At 31.7% G+C, this 19702-nt stretch overlaps 1 protein-coding gene and 1 long non-coding RNA gene across 2 annotated transcripts; one reads left to right on the top strand and one right to left on the bottom strand.

The window, feature by feature from the left end:
- Positions 1-7: 7 nt before the first annotated feature.
- Positions 8-6055, bottom strand: LOC134694537 (uncharacterized). Its single transcript, XM_063555549.1, has 4 exons — positions 5779-6055; positions 2735-3685; positions 2395-2501; positions 8-1309 (listed from the first exon to the last, which is right to left on the bottom strand). Exons 1-4 carry the CDS (start codon positions 6053-6055, stop codon positions 8-10), a joined length of 2637 nt encoding a protein of 878 aa, XP_063411619.1.
- Positions 6056-12928: 6873 nt separating this feature from the next.
- LOC134694905 (uncharacterized) lies at positions 12929-19040 on the top strand. Its single transcript, XR_010102646.1, has 4 exons — positions 12929-13295; positions 15293-15357; positions 17859-17967; positions 18968-19040. It is a non-coding gene; the product is annotated as an uncharacterized LOC134694905 (long non-coding RNA).
- The last annotated feature ends 662 nt before the right edge of the window (positions 19041-19702 follow it).

Raw genomic sequence — 19702 nt, 5'->3', positions numbered from 1 at the left:
TTTTGACTCATGAGTTTGAGTATCCCTTTTGTTTATAATTTGACTCAAACTTATTTTTATATACCTTTTCTTGAAACCATGATGTGATTATATTTATGTTATGTTCAATCCCATGTGAAGGACATATCCATATGTTACTTATGTTTTCTAGTTGGCTGACGTCGATGATACAGGAATTATCTGGTGAGTTACAGCAAATTCTTGTAACAAAGGCTGCGTCACTGATTTCACTGGAGTCGCTGCTTGTTCTGATATACAACTGACTTATTTTTTCTAACGCAGATGTTAAACACGCAATAATGCTGTGAGCCATATCCTTCGATATCAGTGTGTTTGTTCTAGCATGAACAAGCCGGGCAATAATCATGTCATCTTCGCAAGTAATGGACATATCCAAAGAAGGATCTAGAGTGAACACCCCTGACCTGTGGAACAGCATGTCATTCTTGGACCCTCCGTAAGTTTTCACCGCCCATACATATAGACAGTAACTTATAAATCTAAATGATAATGCAGGAGGTATCATCAGTGAAGAAGACTGAAAAGCTATGGCAATACTCCTGTTAGCGATGCCAGCTGACTTAAGATACCCAGTTTCATCTTTCGCTCGTACCATACTTGCAATATAATAAAAGTCAGCGGGTATACGGTTGTGGTCTAAATCGTATTTCCTTGGTTCAACCAATATATCGAGATGGGTCATGACATTCAGTAAATAATCTTTATCATTGTAAAATGTCCGATATTTCTTTTTCTTCCAAATTTGTTGGATGACTTGTTTTGAGACCACCCCTTTTTTGCCCATTACATCCCATAACTCTTCTCTTTCTTTGTCTCCTTGACAGAAACTTCTATCAGTAACAATAGACTTAAAGGCATCAATTAAATGTGTTGGCGACAAAATAACATGACGGTTTAATCTGTGTTCATCAAAGTATAACACCTTGCCTATGGCGTGTTGAAATTTCAGGAATACTTTTAACTCAGATTCTGTCAAGGATCGTATAGGTTGTAGTGAGTTGATTTTCTGCAAATGCTCCATTGTAATCAGTGGAATATTGCGTTTGATTAGCGATGCAAATTCTAGTTCTAAAGGAATAAAACATTTTGGAAGAGGTTCACCCCATGTTGGCTGCATCTTCGATTCTCTGATTATGATATTCTTTAATTTAGCCAACTCTGGATCACATTTGTCTTTAGCGTTTACAAATATCTGATCTTCAATTACCAAGTGCTGCATGAATGGTGTTTGTAAAAACATGTGTTTGATTTCTGCAAATACCTCTGTTCGTCTCTGTTCAATTTTATTCTTGAATATATCAAAACGAATATGTTTTCTTAACAAAATTATTTGTATATCGTATAAACAACTATGAATTATCTGATGTTTATATGGTGAACATTTTAGAATATATCACATAATGCAACATTGGCATTATTCCAATAGACATACTGGGAAAAAATACGGGTTAAAGCAAAACGAGAATATCAAGTTTAATTGAAAAATAAAATGGAGTAAATAAGAAAAAAAAATTAACAATTAAAAAGTGAATTGCTTATGAACAACTGAAAGGTCGTTCCTTTTTTTTTCTTTTCTTGATAGCCTTCTCAGTTCAAAAATGTATGGTTGCTAAGGACTTTAATGTTCATTATATCATAAGTGGTTGCTAAGGACAAAAATAATTCCTAAGGATAAATATATTACTACCAGTATTAAAAATGTCATGTGTACTATTCATAGTCTTTAAAGTTAAAATGAATATCGTATCAATCAACTATGAATTATATGATGTGTATATGGTGAACATTTTAGAATAAATCACATTATGTAAAAGTCGCATTATTCCAATAGACATACTAATAAATGTTATTTAGTAAAGCAAAACGAGAATATCAAGTAAATGAAACAAAATAAAAAGGAGCAAATAAGGAAGAAAATGACCAAATACCAACGATTCAGTGTTATATTGGTAATATCAAACTATTACAAACCACTCAGGAAAACGTTTTGTCCTACCGCAGCTGTTATGTTCTAAATCCGAAGCAAATTGTATATGAAACTATTACAAACGCATATCTTACAAGATGCACATTATATATAAATAATATAGCCCTTTATACATTGTAGCTTGATGTGAGATGTGAGCCAAGCCTCTATGTTGGAGACCGTACTTTGGTCGTTTTCATAAATTGTTATTGGACGGAGAGTTGTGTTATTGGCACGCATTCCACAACTTTCTATAATTATATAGTTTAATGATACTTCTATACCAAATTTATTAATTTTATGTTTGGTTTTGTATTTCGATGGTGTTGATTTTAGCGTCACCTATAAACACCTTTCCATTGACAGGTCGAACACATTCAAAACATTATCTTATCTAAAATACTTACAGGATCTAACTTATCCTTGTGGGTCAGAACAATGATAATTCTAGGAAAACCTTTCACACTCCCTTTACAGTATGTTACAATTGTGTTGATCCAAAATAGCAGATAATCTTCAAAAGAAATACAAATACGTTTGTTTTTGTGTATATAATACTTCTGATAATCTTGTATCAACATACACCGTCAATGTAGATTATTTTTTTAATGGACAAAAGTAAAAGGATCTGTCAACTTATTAGGAATCACATTTGGGAATCACGTATGCACACTATTGTTTTCAATATATTTGGCACTTATTTTAAGTAAAACCCATTTAAATTAATGTTAATTATTTTATTAGTACCTTTTGCTGTTTTTTGTCCACTCTTTCCTGGGAGATATTGTTCAGTTGGACAAGGATCATCAAGTTTTCTACTTCCGTCCAACACAATTATGTAAATAGCTCTGTATGTCAGAAATGTCTGATGAGTTGAGTAGAAAACATCCTGCCCACCAAAATCCCAGATTATTATAGGTGCTATATTTTTATTGTGTAACAGCTTTTTCCCAACCTTAACAGACTTCTCAAAGAATTTTTCTTTTGTGATCGACACTTTGACCTCTTTAACTTTCTTGGAAATACCAAAAAAGTTTTTTAGCTTTCTGATTATTGCAGGTTTAGTGACAGTCTCTATGTGCACATCTCCAGTAAAACCCGACTCCGAATGAAGATAATCCGGGACGCTCGTCGAGGTCTCTTCATCATATAGAACTTCATTGGTGTATGTGTCATCAAAAGTGTCAATGGGTTCCTGTGTGGTAGGTAGATCATATTTGTTTGGTTCATCCACACTGATAAGGTAATCTGATAAATTACTGTCTTCGACTGATCTACTTGACGGGCTTACAGGACGGCCATGGCTACTATCATGCAAACCTGCTCCAAAACTGCTATCTCTGTTTTCTTTTATCTCTTTGTGTTCAGACTGGTCATCCGATAGTTGTTTGGGTTCATCGTCAGGATTGACATGCTTGTGATGATTTGACCGGAATGTATCATTTAGACTTTCTGTTCTGGAAGTCGTATTTGACAATTTACCTTCAAAATCCGACCATTTAGCTGTTAAATCAAACGAATGTGAAGCATGCCTTTCATGTATTTTTTCTGGTGTTTTAGATGCAGACAAGGGCGTGTCTTCTCTATCTAACGTATTTTGACTGATCCCCTTTTTATTGCGTACATTACATTTTCCTTTCTTCAGTGTTTCGTCTTGTATAAGAGATCTGGTAATGGTTAATTCTTCCATTGTAAAGTCTAAAAAAAGAATCAAATGTCAATACATTGAATGATACATATATGATTTGTCGAAGATAAAATAATTCCTCTGTCTAATAGGGATAGTCAAAAATGTATAATAAAATACATTGTTATTCACGATAGTGCATTTTTTTTTAGATTAATATTTTTTCCACAAAATGTCCTAGATGTCAATTATCTGTGTCATATCTGTGTTAAGCTATACAGATATGCCTTATGACTGAAAACACATATCAACATTGAGAGAAATGGGGAGTGTGTCAAAGAAACAACAACTCGACCAATGAGCAGACAACAACAGACGGCCACCAATCGGTCTTCAATCAAGCGATAAACTCATGTACCCGGAGGCCTCCTGAAGCTGGCCCCTACACGAAAAAAACATACTAGTTCAGTGATAGTGAATTTCATACTAAACTCCGGACTAATAAAGGCCAGAGACTCGAAACTCATTGCGGTGAGGTTAAATATTTTTTTTAAAATATCAACCGTCCCCCTATACTACTAGCCAGTGTATAAAAAAATATTACGCTCAGTAAAACTCAGTCCAAAAGAAGTCCCAGTCCGATGTCAGATTAGGCAACAAAATGACAATGATACATTAATAAACAAAGGACTACTATTATTTACTGATATGCCTGCTCCATACCTCAATATTTTCCATGTGCAAAAGAAGGAAAACTGTAATTTTACATAACATATACTTTATATGTAACAAGTTTAGATACTAGGATATTCATGTTTAGACAACTGTGAAAATGCATCCTATCGCTTTTATTTAACATGACTGTTTCAATCTTAGTCATAGAAAAACTAACACAGCACTTTTCACAGTAACATATAAAAGAAAGTGTTTGATAGCATCACTTGTCTGAAATCTTAAAATATGTTTCGTTATTGATTTAGTTGTTCAAAACTGTCATAAATAAATGTCTGCATCAATATCTAATTGAATCTTAAAAAAAATGATATGCCTTGGGTTTAAGATTTGACAATTCTAACTGACTCGAAAAGACAACTTCACCATCACATTCGATGCAGTATAACTTTTGTTATCAAACCTTTTTTATTAAAACAGTATGGCTATTACGTCATTGAAATCAAAATTGGCATGACTATTTAACAAAATGAGCCATTGTATAGACAATTTTGTAACAAGTTATTCTGATGTACCATCAGTTGTCTCCCTACTCCATGTGTGTTAATTATGTACATGTTGAAATAACACTTCCACATATTAATGAGATAAAACAATGAATTTAAAAGATGACTGCTTAAGAAGGACTTAGTGATAAAGCCCACCTCTTCTTGAAGGTTTTATCTATGCTTCAAAAAGTTCCCTTAGGTTAATGTCATCCCTTCGAAAATTTGCGAGACATTATCACGAAATGGTTTAACATTATGAAATATCTGTTTTAAAGATGACGAATGTTCAAATTGTGGATATCACCATATTGACCTATTTTCCTCGTCAATAACCTACCGAATTATACTTATAGTCGGCTGTGAACTTGCATACGCAACATGAAGAATGCCACATGCGAAATACCTGACTTTGTATGTAATTGAACTTTCTAAAAAATGACAAAAACTATTTAAAACTTCATAAATATAATATACATACATTTTGTAAAGCACGCATCTTGATATTTTAATATTGAATAGTTTGAATACTTTTTTTGTTCCATTGATATTCAAATCTAGTATGCTGAATTAAAGAATAAACTTTTAAGTTGGGGGTGATTACACTTACCACATACCATGATCGTGCATTTTTAAGTATGTAATCATTAACATATTCTTAAATCGTTAACAAATATAGTTTATAAAGAAACATCGAAATTTTAAAACGAAATATGTAGAATGTATTCTACACTTAATACATAAACTAATCATAGATGTAAAAGATATATTTGATTTTTGATTGTGATAACATAAGACCACTCAGCCACCGAAAAGAACCTAAATACGTTTATTCAGAATTTTAAGAAGGCCAAGACACACAACAATTTCAAGATCTAACAGCTTCGTTATGTTACAAAAGTAAATATGATCATTGTATTTTTTTTTCTTTCTATTTTTATTTTTACCTTGTTGTCCACCAAGCCAGCAGTTTGTTTCTATGTCCATGAATGACAGACCATTGTATAACTCTATTCCATCAGTTGACATTCTGAATTTTGTTGGTTGTTTACCGACAAGATGTCTGGCAATAGTAGTTTTTCCAGTGCCCTGCTCGCCAGCCAACATAACTCTCGACTCAAAATGGCGATAGCTTTCTTCTTCTAAAAGACTAGAGAACACCCTCGCTGATTTTTTATCGAATTTCTTAACTTCAGCTGGAAGTCCTGAATTAATTTTTGACATAATTAAACATTGACTACTTTACAAATTTAACAGACGTGATCATAAAATATTCTTATTTTTTTAAAAGTAAACAATATATTTTCAAAACGGTTTTGTAACATATTTTTGCAGTCATTGACATAATATCCACACACTGAAGATGGCCTATACTACAAGACATTAATGCTTTTTATAAGCTATAGACAAGACTTTGCAAATCATGCGTTAATAAGTGTATACACAAAAACATTGTAACTTTTCATTCTATCAGAACGAAATCATAAAAACTATACATTTTTGTAACCTGAATTTCAAAATATTGTTGGCAAAATAGGTAGAAACCCTACTTAAAGAATAGATTAAAAAATATTCAGTAAGATTGACAAAATTTGTTTACTAAGAACTAGGAATTCAACAATTTCAAATGCGTTATTACCAGTCACAAGTCATTTTGTTAATGTCTAAGCTCCGTCAAACTAATTAGCAAGGCCCTATTTAAAAAAGAATAAACTGATATTTATCTTTTTCAAAGCTTCTGACTTCTTGTAATGAAAGGCACAACGGCAACTCACATATATGTATCACCAAATTGTTCCACAAGCTTTTGATTTAAGAATGATTCACATATCGTAAAAAAACTTACAATTGAAATGAATTAATGAAAATATACTTAAGTGATTTAAGTAACTTATAGAAATTGAGACCCAATGTTTAAATACAGCCAAAAGTGTATCAAAAAGTTCGTGATTCGTGTCATCGAAGTACTAACTATATCTCGCAATAATAGCTCATCAACATAATTGAGTTTGCAAAATCAATGTATCCTAATAAATTATATGTTTCGTTTTGTTTGTGTTTCTATCTGTTAACGTCTGGTAAGGATTTTAACGTTTACTCTAATGTCTCTAGTAACGCTATGGTGTCGCGTTGAGAACCTTTGTAACATCTACGAACTGTTGATAGCCGGCTTGTTGCAAATGTAAGTTTCCCTACCTTCATCCTAGATGGCTTCTATTACAGAACCTGCCTATTGTATTTATTGTTCATTTGTTTTCGTCCTGAACATGCATGTAATATTTGCCGATGAACGTAAACCAACCATTAATCAAAGTATCAACTTTATGGTGTATAGCTGCATCGGTTGTGTTCTGGTAGCGTGTGTAGGACGGCCAAACTGGAGACTTATCTGTATCTCCAATCTATGAACCCAGTAACCATATTATAACATGAGACCTTAACATCGTTTGTGAACGAGTGTTGAAATCATTCCTCATTACAGAATCCAAATATCGCCCCCTTCAATTATTATTTGGAAATAGATGTCATAGTGTCATTCCCGACTCAACCCATACTTACTGTCCGAAACGGATAAACTGCGAAAGAGCTGACAGGAAATCCTTAGATTGTTTTTTTAATTCAGTGATGATATACGTATACCCCATTTTAAAAGAATATTGACTCATCACAACAACCACAGTGGGCATATTTCTCGTATCAAACATAGATTAAAAGAACATGAAGGTTCTGCAATGAGAAATGACGAATTCACCAACATCGAAACTGATTCCATATTCGGGAAAAAAAAACAACTGTAACAATTACACTCTGAGCTACTTATTTCTAAGCAGCACAAAATACAATGAAAGTTTCTTCTATGTACTAACTTCCGCAGCTACACAAAATTCCTTACAAATATATAATATGTATTTCGTCTTCAAGTCATTATTCTACAACTCAAATGTCTGCTCTACTTACAAGTTCACTTGGTACAATTAAAAAACTTTTTCCCTACGGACATAGTGCGTGTCAATCTAACATACATTTCATTTGCATAACATGCGTATGAACAAGCAATATATTGGTTTTGTTTAAACTGAAGGTTTCAATAGAAACAAGGTTAGGCATTATATTCGTTGTTTACTGAATGTTCATCAAAGTCATGATAAACTTATAATTCACCAAACTGCCATCCCTGTCAAATGATATGTGTTTGCATGTGGAATTAACCGATTGTTCATTGTTTTAACAGTACAATTGTAATGATACTATTTGCGTACACAACTAATGTAAGTTGATAAGGTCACGAGAGAAATGGGTTGAATTTGTGGAAAAAAATAACTCGTACTTTTTAGGTTTAGAAAAACAAAGACAGGTAAAAAAGTCAATTAATAAATTAAAGGGGGAAAATGATGAGATTTTAACGGATCAAAATGATATATATAGAGAGTAATACATGGCCTTTTTTATATCAGCCTGGGTATCATCCCGATACCCTCATATCAGCCCGAGACGGTGTCAAGGTGCTGATATGGGTCTAGGGATGATACCCAGGCTGATATGGAAAAAGCCATGTATTAATCGCTTTATCATATACTTCCTACAATAGTTTTATGTAAAGCAAATAAACAAATGCAATAACTAAAACAGTCAAAAACTTTATAAAGAAGTTAAATTATGAACCAAATATACTATAATTGTCCAACAACAGCATCACTACCTCATATATATATATGTATATATATGTATGGTAATATTTCATATAGAGGCATTTTGAAACATTGACAAAAATGTGGAAGAGTTTTATGACCATTATTACTCCAGGTTTGTTGTACTATAAAATGATTCATAATGGTCAATGGCATTTGTTAGCAAGTACAAAACTATCCACACAAAAGTAAGTTCCCGAAATTTTGACGTCGTCATAAAAACATGTCTGACATTACAGTGGAAAAGTAAACAACCAATACCGGAAACACCGAAAGTAACTTGCACGAGAGCACTATTATGGGTTTTGTGCACGAGATGCACCTGATATGGGTTATCAGCCCGGGTGGGAAATTATGGCTTGTGTACTTCCGCTAATTACACACATGCAAAACCTATCATATTAATGCTAAGTATATGATAATATGTAATATAAAAGGGTACTATAAAAAGTTATACTCGACGAACAGCCCTGAAAAAACATCAAGTGATAAATATATATTTGAGACAAAACTAGAGAAAGAAATAGATGAAAATGATAAATCACTCTGCGATGGGGATATTACAGTAGAAGAATGCTCAGATGCTATTTATAAAATGAAACTTTATAAATCTACTGGATTAGAAGGTTTAAAAGTTGAATTTTTTATAGTATTTACTACTATAAATTGAAGTTCATAGTAGTAAATATTCTTAATAGTGGACATAAAGATCAAACACTTACATACTTATAGCGTACAAGTGTATTAACGCTATTATTTAAAAAAAAGGTGATCCATTGTCACTAAATAATTACCATCCTATTTCTCTTTTAGATATAGACATGAAACTTCTATCGTATGCTCTAGCACAACGATTGAAAAAACTCTTACCAAAACTTGTTAAATAAGACCAAATTGGATATGTAAAGAATAGATTTATTGGTTCTAATCTTAGACAGATACAATATATCATTGATTTCACTGATTTATACAAAATTGAGGGGGCTATAATCTTCGTTGATTTTTCAAAAGCATTGGACTCTTTAGAATGGAATTTTATGTTTTCAGTTTTAAAACATTTTGGATTTAATGATTCTTTTGTAAGATGGGTTAAGACTTTATATAACGATATTCAAACATGTGTTATAAATAATGGTTGGATATCTGATGTCTTCAAAAACACCAGAGGTATACGCCAAGGATGTCCTTTATCTGCATTATTATTTGTTTTATCTTTGGAAATTATGGCTTCAAGATTAAGAAGCATTACTGATTTTAAAGGTATAAGAATCAAATTAGACTGCAAAAGTCATAGTATAAAGATTTCGCAACTTGCAGATGCTACTACTTTATTTTGTTGTTCTAAATATGACGTTAAAGTAGCTATGAACGAAATTGAAATATTTGGTTTTTATTCAGAATTGAAATAAGATAAAAATTAAACAAAGGGGTAATGGGTAGGAAAGCTTAAATCATGTAAAGACAAAATTGAGGGAATCAACTGGAGTAATGGACCAGGTAAAACTATTGGCATATACTTTGGGCATTTAAGGGAGGAATGTGAAAAATTAAATTGGGAAAATAAAATTGAAAAGATGAATAAATTATTTTTTTCATGGCAAGAAAGAAATCTTACTATTTTGGGAAAAAAAATTGTTAATCAAAACACTCATTGTGCCAATGTTTACTTTTGTAGGATCTGCCTGCATAGTTCCAAAGAAATATTTAAAAGAAATAGAAAAAAATTGTTTTAAATTTGTTTGGGATAATAAGCCAGATAAAGTAATAAGAAATTCAATAATGGGTCCATTTGAAAAGGGGGGTTGGATATGATAGATATAAGGAGTTATTTCACTGCTTTAAAAGCTATTTGGGTAAAAAGATTAGTAAATGATTGTGACGGAGGTTGGAAAAGTATACCTGAGCACTATTTTTATAATTTTGGGTCAAAGGGGTTAGTGTTTCAAACAAACAGTGGGGATACACCAGACGAAAGCATTGAACACATCCCAGTTTTTTTATAAAGATATCAATAAATGTTTGGACTTAACTGGTGGTGGTCTAACAAAAAAAACAGAAACATTTACAGATATAAGAAAACAAATTTATTAAATTTGAAAATAACGCTATATTTTTAAAAAGTTGAATTAAAAGCAATCTTTTTTATGTAAATGATATCATAGATGAAAAAGGCTGCATTTTTCAAGACATCATTTTAAATAAACTAAAAAATAAATCAAATTGGATAGCTAAAATTAATTTAGTAAAGAAATCAATACCGAAAGATTGGACAGCAATTTTAAAATCGGAAAACTCTGTAAAAAGTATTGTTAATATAAAAAGAAACCAGTTTATAATGGAACGCTTACCTATAATTCACTATCAAATAAACTTTTATATAAGTCTCTGATAAATAAACAAAAAAGAACGAGCTATTGGACCCACAAAATGGCTGCGTATATTTAATGTAGATGATGTGTTATATCAACACAATTTAATTGATTTTGTATTCAGATATTTAAAAGAAAATAAACTGAAAGTTTTTAGATGGGAATTACTACAACATATTCCACCTACCAAGAAACTTTTATGCAGTAGGAAAATTGTAAACAATAGTTCTTGTAATTTTTGTACACAAGAAGAGGATCATGATCACTTCTTTATGCTGTGTTCGTATTCAAAACGTGTTTGGAATAAAATAGATGAAGTTTTTTAAAAAACAGTAAAATAACATTAAGATAAAACTAAGACACTTGGTTTTTGGATATAAAACTTCAGACGAAGAATATTTTGACTCTAACTATTTTTTAACAATTGTTGGTTTTTCAATTTACAAAGCCTATTACATATCTGATCAAAAGACAAAAAATGTCAATGTTTTCTCAATTTTTCTCAATGAGTTCAATAGAAGGGTATGTTTGATAATTAAAAGTAATTTCTTAGCAACTGTTAGAAAACATATAAATAGTCATACTATCTGATATTATTTAATAAATATTTGCTATATTCACGACCCTGAGTTATTAGTGGATTGTAACTGGGAACATCAGGAGGAGCTTGGACTCTTGAAGGATATTGTAACAAGCCAATACTTGAAATAAATATTTAATTATGTTATTAAAAAATTATTGGATGTAGAAATAACACAAAGTTAGCGACAAGATGATAGACATGTCAAACCTACTTTGTTTCTGAATACGGACATTGGTCGATCATTTACAAAGATGTTTTTCTGACAAGGTATCCAGTTCAACTTCTTCCCGTTAAGTTAGAAGGACTGCTTGATACCTTAATCTTTTCCCCACTATTGGCACAGATGGACAGCACTAAAATCCATGACAAACGGCACGATTCCGGGTTCCGAATTATCAATTTCCCATTTATCAGCAGTAACATACCCTCTGTCCCTTCGTATGGTTTTTACATATCAAGGTGATACGTTATGCGCGTGCATGTTCACACTATACGGACGTCATATAAAGGAGTGTGCTCCGTACACAGAAACTGCTACAAAAACTTTATGAGGAGGACAGATTTAAAATGACACTCTTAAAATTTTATTGACACCATCACTAATTGGTTTATCCATACAATGTCTCTGTGTCTAAACTAACTATGGTCAAATTTACCACGTCCTAGATTGTAATTTACTATTTACATCGTTTAGTCTTTTAAATACCGAACATGACCTATTCCCAAATATAACTGTTTTAATGAGTGTGAGTTCGCATTGCTAAAGGACGTGTCACGGTTTTAGTTATCCTAAGTTCGTGATTTAGTGATCATGTTGTATTCTAGTCGGGTCTTGTCAAATGTCTTATCGTTTGTACACAGGAAAAATTGCAACATATGTTTATCATATGTTTTCAAAACATATGAAAAACATATGAAAATCATATGTTTTTCATATGTTTAGGACAAACATATGATAAACATATGTTTACAATCATATGTTTACATATGTTTTGAAACATATGAAAACATATGTAAGCAAACATATGTAAACATCTGTTTTATGACACATGTAAACATATGTTTGTAAACATATGAAAAACATATGCTTTTCATATGTTTTCATATGTTTTAAAAAAAAATAATGAAAATTGAAGAAAATGTCAAAATTAGTATCGAAGCATAGAACATCCCAACAGCAGAGCTTTCTAATTCTGAATCATGAACAGAATGTGAAATAAGTGAATGAGTTATAATTTATAGATAATAATATGAATAAATATTCTTTATATAATTTATAGTTTAATTGTTCTTTATTCTCAATTAGTTTTCTTTATTGATTACCCCATTTTTCTCTCTCTGTTCTTTATTAGTTATTATTTATTCTGCATTTTTTTTCTTATTTCACTTTCTTAAATCCCTAATTTTGATTCCAGACCCTCGTATTACGTACTTGGCACGTAGAATTCGAAAACCGGGAAAACTCGGAAATATTTTCACCGTTATCGTTTTGTGCACTATGACACGCAAAACCATGGACGCTCACGCGATCATCCGCAGCAGTCTACAGCTGTTTATTTAAGTTTTAAGAATGGACAGAGACAGATTCTACTTCTTCTTCTACTTATAAACAGATAAATTGAATTGGGTGACTTGTCGATTAACTAGAAGAAACCGGGGAACGAAACATAGAAATGAAAGTCTAGAGAAGGTCAACGACAACGCAACGAAAGTTCGAAATGTCGAAAGTGTTTTGTTTTCATCAAGGATTTGTATTGTCTAACTATCAAATCCTTGTTTTCATGGATTACGTACATTTATGTACCTTAAAAAGGCAACGAAAGGTAAATATAATTATGCTCCTTTTTTTTTTATTATAATTGGACAAAAGCAGGAAGATGTGTGTGCAATTTTTTCACAAAAAACTATTTGACTTGATTGTAAACCCGAGAACGATACAGAGGAACGATATTGTAATGTATATATCCGATGGTAATCAGTAATTGCATTTATTAATCATCAGTTTCATTATCTATCATAAGGTTATTTTTAAATACATCCCAAATAACCATATTTGTAAACTCTAGAGATTAGTTAAATTTAAAAAAAGGGGGGGGGGCATCTATACTGAATGAATGGGTACGTAGACGGAGCGTCTTTTTACCACAGAACACTGCAGAATACCACAGAACACCACAGAATACCACAGAACACTCAAAATATACCACAGAACTACACAAATTACAATAAAAACTACTGAAATATACAACAGAGCATTAAAATTACTTTATAAAATGCAAATCTAATGATACAGAATTATATTATTTCTTTAATTCGGGTTACACCAATGACATGACGATTGACTGGATGAGATAAAAATTATCATTTTTATTTTGTTATTTGGCATATTTTATTTACATTTGGAGTTCTTTGGGCATGTTGGGTAGATGTCAGTGAGGTTCTATTACTCCCATTCTTTTCATAAAATTTAGATTTATAAAATGTGTGCCGGCTTTTCATACATTGCATAGCCAAAGATAATAATGTTAATCAAATTGTTTCCCAAATTTTAATTATGATCAAACCGAGACTACATTTTGTACAATAACACTGTTACACCACAGCTCGGGTGGATTTTGCTTTGTCCACCCGCCCACCATGGGAGTGGGCACCCAGTGGGCAAAATTTCTAGTTTGCCCACTCTTCCTACCCATAGGAGTGGGCATGCCATTTCTTTTGTTTAATCAAAAGACTGGCAAGTACAGTCAATAGAAAAAAGCAGATAAGCATTTGTAATCACTATTTTTTACAAAAAAGAGATTATAGCTAGGGTGATTAAATATGTATTCATTATATCCCCGTTTTAAAAAAGGGGGGTACACTGTTTTACCTCTGTCTGTCCTGTCAGTCAGTCCGTCTGTGCCATGAATATTTTTCGTTACATTTTTCTCGGGAGAACAATACAAGGATTTTCTGAAATTTTGTTTCAGGGTTTATCTAAGTCAGCTATACCGTGTGATGCGTTTTCAGATTCATCACTCGACAACTTCCTGTTTACTGAACACTTGCCTATTTTTAACTATTAATATTATCCACTTGCAGCGGGGGTATCATCAGTCAGATGTACATGTAGCTCACAGTTTCACTTGTTTATTTTGAAAATTAGTTATAAAGGCTTTGTATTTAGTTACTGCACATACATGTAACATGTACATAGTTTAAAAAATTCCCTAATGCCTACCAAAAACAACAAATATATATGTTACTCCTAAAGAAAATTTTAGAAACAAAGAGTATTCAACGCATGAAATTATCTGGCATAACAACATGCATTAAAAAAGAAGATGTGGTATGATTGCCAATGAGACAACTGTCCATAAGAGACCAAAAAATTAAATGACAGAAATTAACAACTATACTACTATAGGGCACCGTACAGCCTTCAACAATGAGAAAATCCCATACTGCATAGTCAGCTATAAAAAGTCCCTAAATGACAATGTAAAACAATTCAAACATGTCAAACGAGAAAACTTAGGGTCTTATTCATGTACAAAAAATGAACAAAAAACAAATATGTAACACATAAAAAAAACGACAACCACTGAATTACAGGCTCCTGAATTAAGTTATCCCCTTGACCACATGTAAAATTTGTACTGTTAACTGATGAAAAAGATTGGCATTAATTTATTTAGTCAGAGATCAAATTTAACCACTTTGATACACCATTGAATTCATACAACAGGCATATGGATTTAATAAGAAGAATAAGAACATTCAAATGATTTAATACTTTTATATATATATATAGTATATAACTAGTATTATTTTTTTTCAGGGCAAGTCTAGATCTTTTGGTCTTCTTTTTAAACAGAGCAGCCAGCAATTATTTCATGACGAGAGGTATGTACATGTAATAAAAAAGGATAACTTTGTTTGAATATTTTGTTTTTGTCAGACTATCTACATGTTACACATTTTGATTTCGTGTAAGCAGTGAAAAATTATTTTTTTCTACTGGCCCATTTATCAAAAATATATAGCATTGGAAGCTCTACAAATGTATATATACACTACATTGCTTGTTCTTTTTATAAGACCACACACAATTTTTGGGGATTGTATAATGGAAAGGTGTCTGCTGCGTCCGAAGACACATTGGTTTCCAAAAATATAACTAAGTTTTAAGTGCATTAATCTTTATGAATTTTGTTTAGAAGGTCCAATACCTCAAAAAAAGGTTGGGATGATTTTGTGGATGATGGTTGGGAGTCCCAACCGTTTAGGAATTAGGGGCCCAAAATGGGCCAAAAAGAAGCATTTTCATAGTTTCAGAATAATAACTTGTTTATAAGTATTTCAATTGCTCTGAAATTGTACCACAATGTTTAAAACCACAAAAAAAGGTTTTGATTCAGTTTAGGGGTTATAGTGGGGCCAAAGTTTAGGAAATAGGGGTCAAAAACAAGCATTTTTCTAGTTTCCAGTCAATAACTTGTGTGTAATTATATAGATCTCCCTGAAATTGTACCACAATGATCCATATATTAACAAGGAGAAGGCTGGGATAGAGTTTTGAGTTAGTTGCCCAAAATATGTAGGAATTAGGGGCAAAAAAGGGGCCAAAAAGAAGCATGTTTCTAGTTTCCAGACAATAACTTGTGTTTAAGTGACTCATAGGCAGATTTAGAGTGGAAGCCCAGGGGGCCCTGGCCCCCCTTTTCTGGTAAAATTTTGGATGATTATATAGAGAATTACTGAAGCATGTCCGGATTGGCTCCCCTCTAAGGCAGTCAGTGGGCCCCCCACTTATGATAATTTCTGGATCCGCCACTGAGTGTATGGATCTCTCTGAAATTGTACTACAAGGTTCCATACTACAAAAAATAGATGGGATTGAGTTTTAGGGTTATTGCTCTGAGGGGGATTTCAATCAGTTGAGGGGGATAGTTCGTTTCATGCAATAATGTTCATCAAAGTAAGATCTACAAGGGTCAACATAACCAAAATGTTCAATGGACCCCTTAAGGAGTTGTTGCCCTTTATAGTCATTTTTTAACAACTTTCTCGTAAATTTTGCAATCTTTTCCTCTTATGTGTTTTGAGCAAGAACTACATGTAAAGAAGATAAAGAGAAACTTAACAGGCTTAACAAGCAATACAAGATCAATAAAATATGTTTACAAGAGTTTTGCCTTTTGGAAACAGATATTGTAAGGAAAATTGCATCTCACGCATGTCTACTTTTCTTGTAGATTATTATCATGATTTTTATAATTTATGAAAAATGTTAAAAAAAGAACATACTTATTTGTTGTGGTTATTGCTTTTTGACAGCAAATTTTATATAACGTGACGGTACCCAAATTGCACCTATTTTGACAGTTTTTTCACCTACGTTTTTTTATGATCAGGAAAAAAATGTCCATACTGTGTTTATTTTGTAGCCCTATCCTTCTTTGTCATATAGGTACACCAAATTAATTTTTAGTCCATATTGAGTCATTAAAAAATGGGTTTAAATCAACCTCCAAACTATCCATGATTCTGTAATGAGGAGTACCCAAATTGCATCCATGCTTAAATTTACATCATCAAAAGTCTAATAACCGAGCTTTTGTTTAATTTTTTCAAATATTTTGAACAATTGGATATTTGTCCATGCTTACTATTCATATTTTACGAAATGGATACTTATAATATATTTTATTTGCCAATTTTAAAAAGATGACGTTTTGATGACGTCGCATGGTGACGTTTTCGTACATTTTGTTTTTTTCAGTAAACAGTCCATATGTTGATAAATACTGTGAACGTTTTGTGTATAAATAAATATGTTTACCTATGTTGAAAGACGGGCATAGTATCAAATCATAATAATACAACTTGTTTAGTCTCTAGGAAATCTTGTAAGATTTTTATTGCTATTTTTTTCTAAATAGGTGCAATTTGGGTACTCGGTGCAATTTGGGTACACTTACGTTATATCCATCAATTGGTGAGGTACATTGAAACACTGTTCTTTTATTAAATGCATGAAGTATACAGATGGTAACACAAATGACAACATGTTATGTTCATGAGTTTAATATTTATAGATAAATGTTGTATTTCAACAATTTTGCCTATGAAACAGCAAATCAAGATTTAATAAACCGAAGTTAATGCCCAAATGGATTTTTTTAAACTTAGGCAGAAGAATAGTTTATTATCATGATTACATGTATATATACATGATATATATATGAGAAAGTTCATGCTTTACATATATTTGTTGTTTGTTTATAAATTGTTTCCATTTTTTGTTTCCATTAGTAAAACTTAAAAGTATTAATTAGTTCATACTACATGTACATCTAGTTTTTGTCTGGACTTTTGGATTAACTTAAAATTTATAATTTTAGCTTGTTACCAAATGAAAGGAAAGTGCAGTATTAGAATCACTGAGGTTCATGTTACGACGTACATTTAGGTGCAAATCTAGATGTCCTGTAAAAAAAACCTGGTATCAAAGTAAGTTCATATGTAGAATTGTATTTGATTTAAATAATTTAATGTATTCAAAACTTTTTCAAGTGTAATTGTACATGTATGCAGTTGTTTATTTTTCTGATTTTCTGATGTCAAGTATGCATCAAGGAATCCTTACCAGTCTCATCTGCTTCTGCTGCACACGCATGAGAAATGAGAAGCTCAAATAATTATAGCATTTGCATCACAGACGTATATTATGAATTGTATATTTTACAAGATCAAAAGTTGTTCTCGTCTTCAATATACATTAAATACTTGCCACTGTACATTAAAATGAATAAGAAAAATTAATTTAAAAATATTCTTTTAACCGTAGAATGTTTTTAAAGAACTAGAATATTGATATAAGGAGATGGGGTATGATCCTCAATGTGACAACTATCAATTAAAAAACTAAAGAACAAAGATAAAACATTTACTGGTCACTCGACTCACTGTTAGGCAATGAACAATAATCAAAATCCATACCATAAAGTAACCTTCAACTTGTTTAAGAATGCAAAATGTAAACCATTTAAAAATTAAAACTACATATTGTATGGCAGACATTGGTTAATATGTTTATGGAATGATTGTAAGGTGTTTATATTTGTCTTGCATGTACAATTCTTGCCAGATTTTTATAAAACTTATACTATACTTTAATATCAGCAATATCTTGGTCAAGTTCACTACTTTTGACAGATTGACTATTTTCAAAAGAGTTATGCCCCTTGAAAATTTTGAATAAAGGAAAATGGCCTTGTAAGCGCTCTCATCGGTTCAATTTTTATAAAACACATAGTATACAGTAATACTGCCCTTGAAGGTCTGTTTAAAATATTTCATATACATGTACAAGAAAAAGAACCTTTTTTCAAAGCACACTTTTTTATTTATAATTTTATTCAAGTGCCTTTTTTAATTATTGCCCCTTGATAGATGCAATATGTGCAACTCAGTGGACATTGAAACTCTATTCTGTTATTTTTATTTTCAGGAACTGAAAAGTAAAGAAACAGAACCAAAGAACATTCATTTTAAATTAATACAATATTGAACTCAAAAGTCAATCTAGTTGTCTTTCTTAATTATAGATATAAGAAGATGTGGTATTAGTGCCAATGAAACAACTCTCCATCCAGGTCATAATTTGTAAAAGTAAACCATTACAGGTAAAAGTACGGTTTTCAAAACAGAGCTCACATGAAACAGCAAGCCCTAAAGGGCCACAAAAGTGGCTGCATGCACTAGCACCTGTAATAGCTACATGTAGCAGTGTAGACAATTACATATCAATGTGTATGGTGATATATATAGCAATAGAAATATCACATCCATGAGAGGGAAATAGAATATAGACAAAAGAAATATCACATACGTCAGATTAGAATAGATTATCAGCAATAGAAATCGTGTATGTCACAGAGACAAACATATGAAAATAGAATATAGACACTTAAAATTTGGTATTTCATAGAGATGAAAATAGAATATAGACAATAGAATTAGGGTATGTCAAAGAGGCAAACATAGAATGGATGATGTCAAAGAGACAAAACTATGAAAATAGAACATAGACAATAGAAATGGGGTATGTCTAAGAGACAAAAATATGAAAATAGGACATAGACAATAAAAATGGGGTATGCCTAAGAGACAAAAGTATGAAAATAGAACATAGACAATAGAAATGGGGTATGCCTTAGAGACAAAAATATGAAAATAGAGGCAC

Source organism: Mytilus trossulus, chromosome 13 (genome assembly GCF_036588685.1).
Source record: "Mytilus trossulus isolate FHL-02 chromosome 13, PNRI_Mtr1.1.1.hap1, whole genome shotgun sequence".
Taxonomy (NCBI): domain Eukaryota; kingdom Metazoa; phylum Mollusca; class Bivalvia; order Mytilida; family Mytilidae; genus Mytilus; species Mytilus trossulus.
This window is presented reverse-complemented; position numbering and strand designations above follow the sequence as displayed.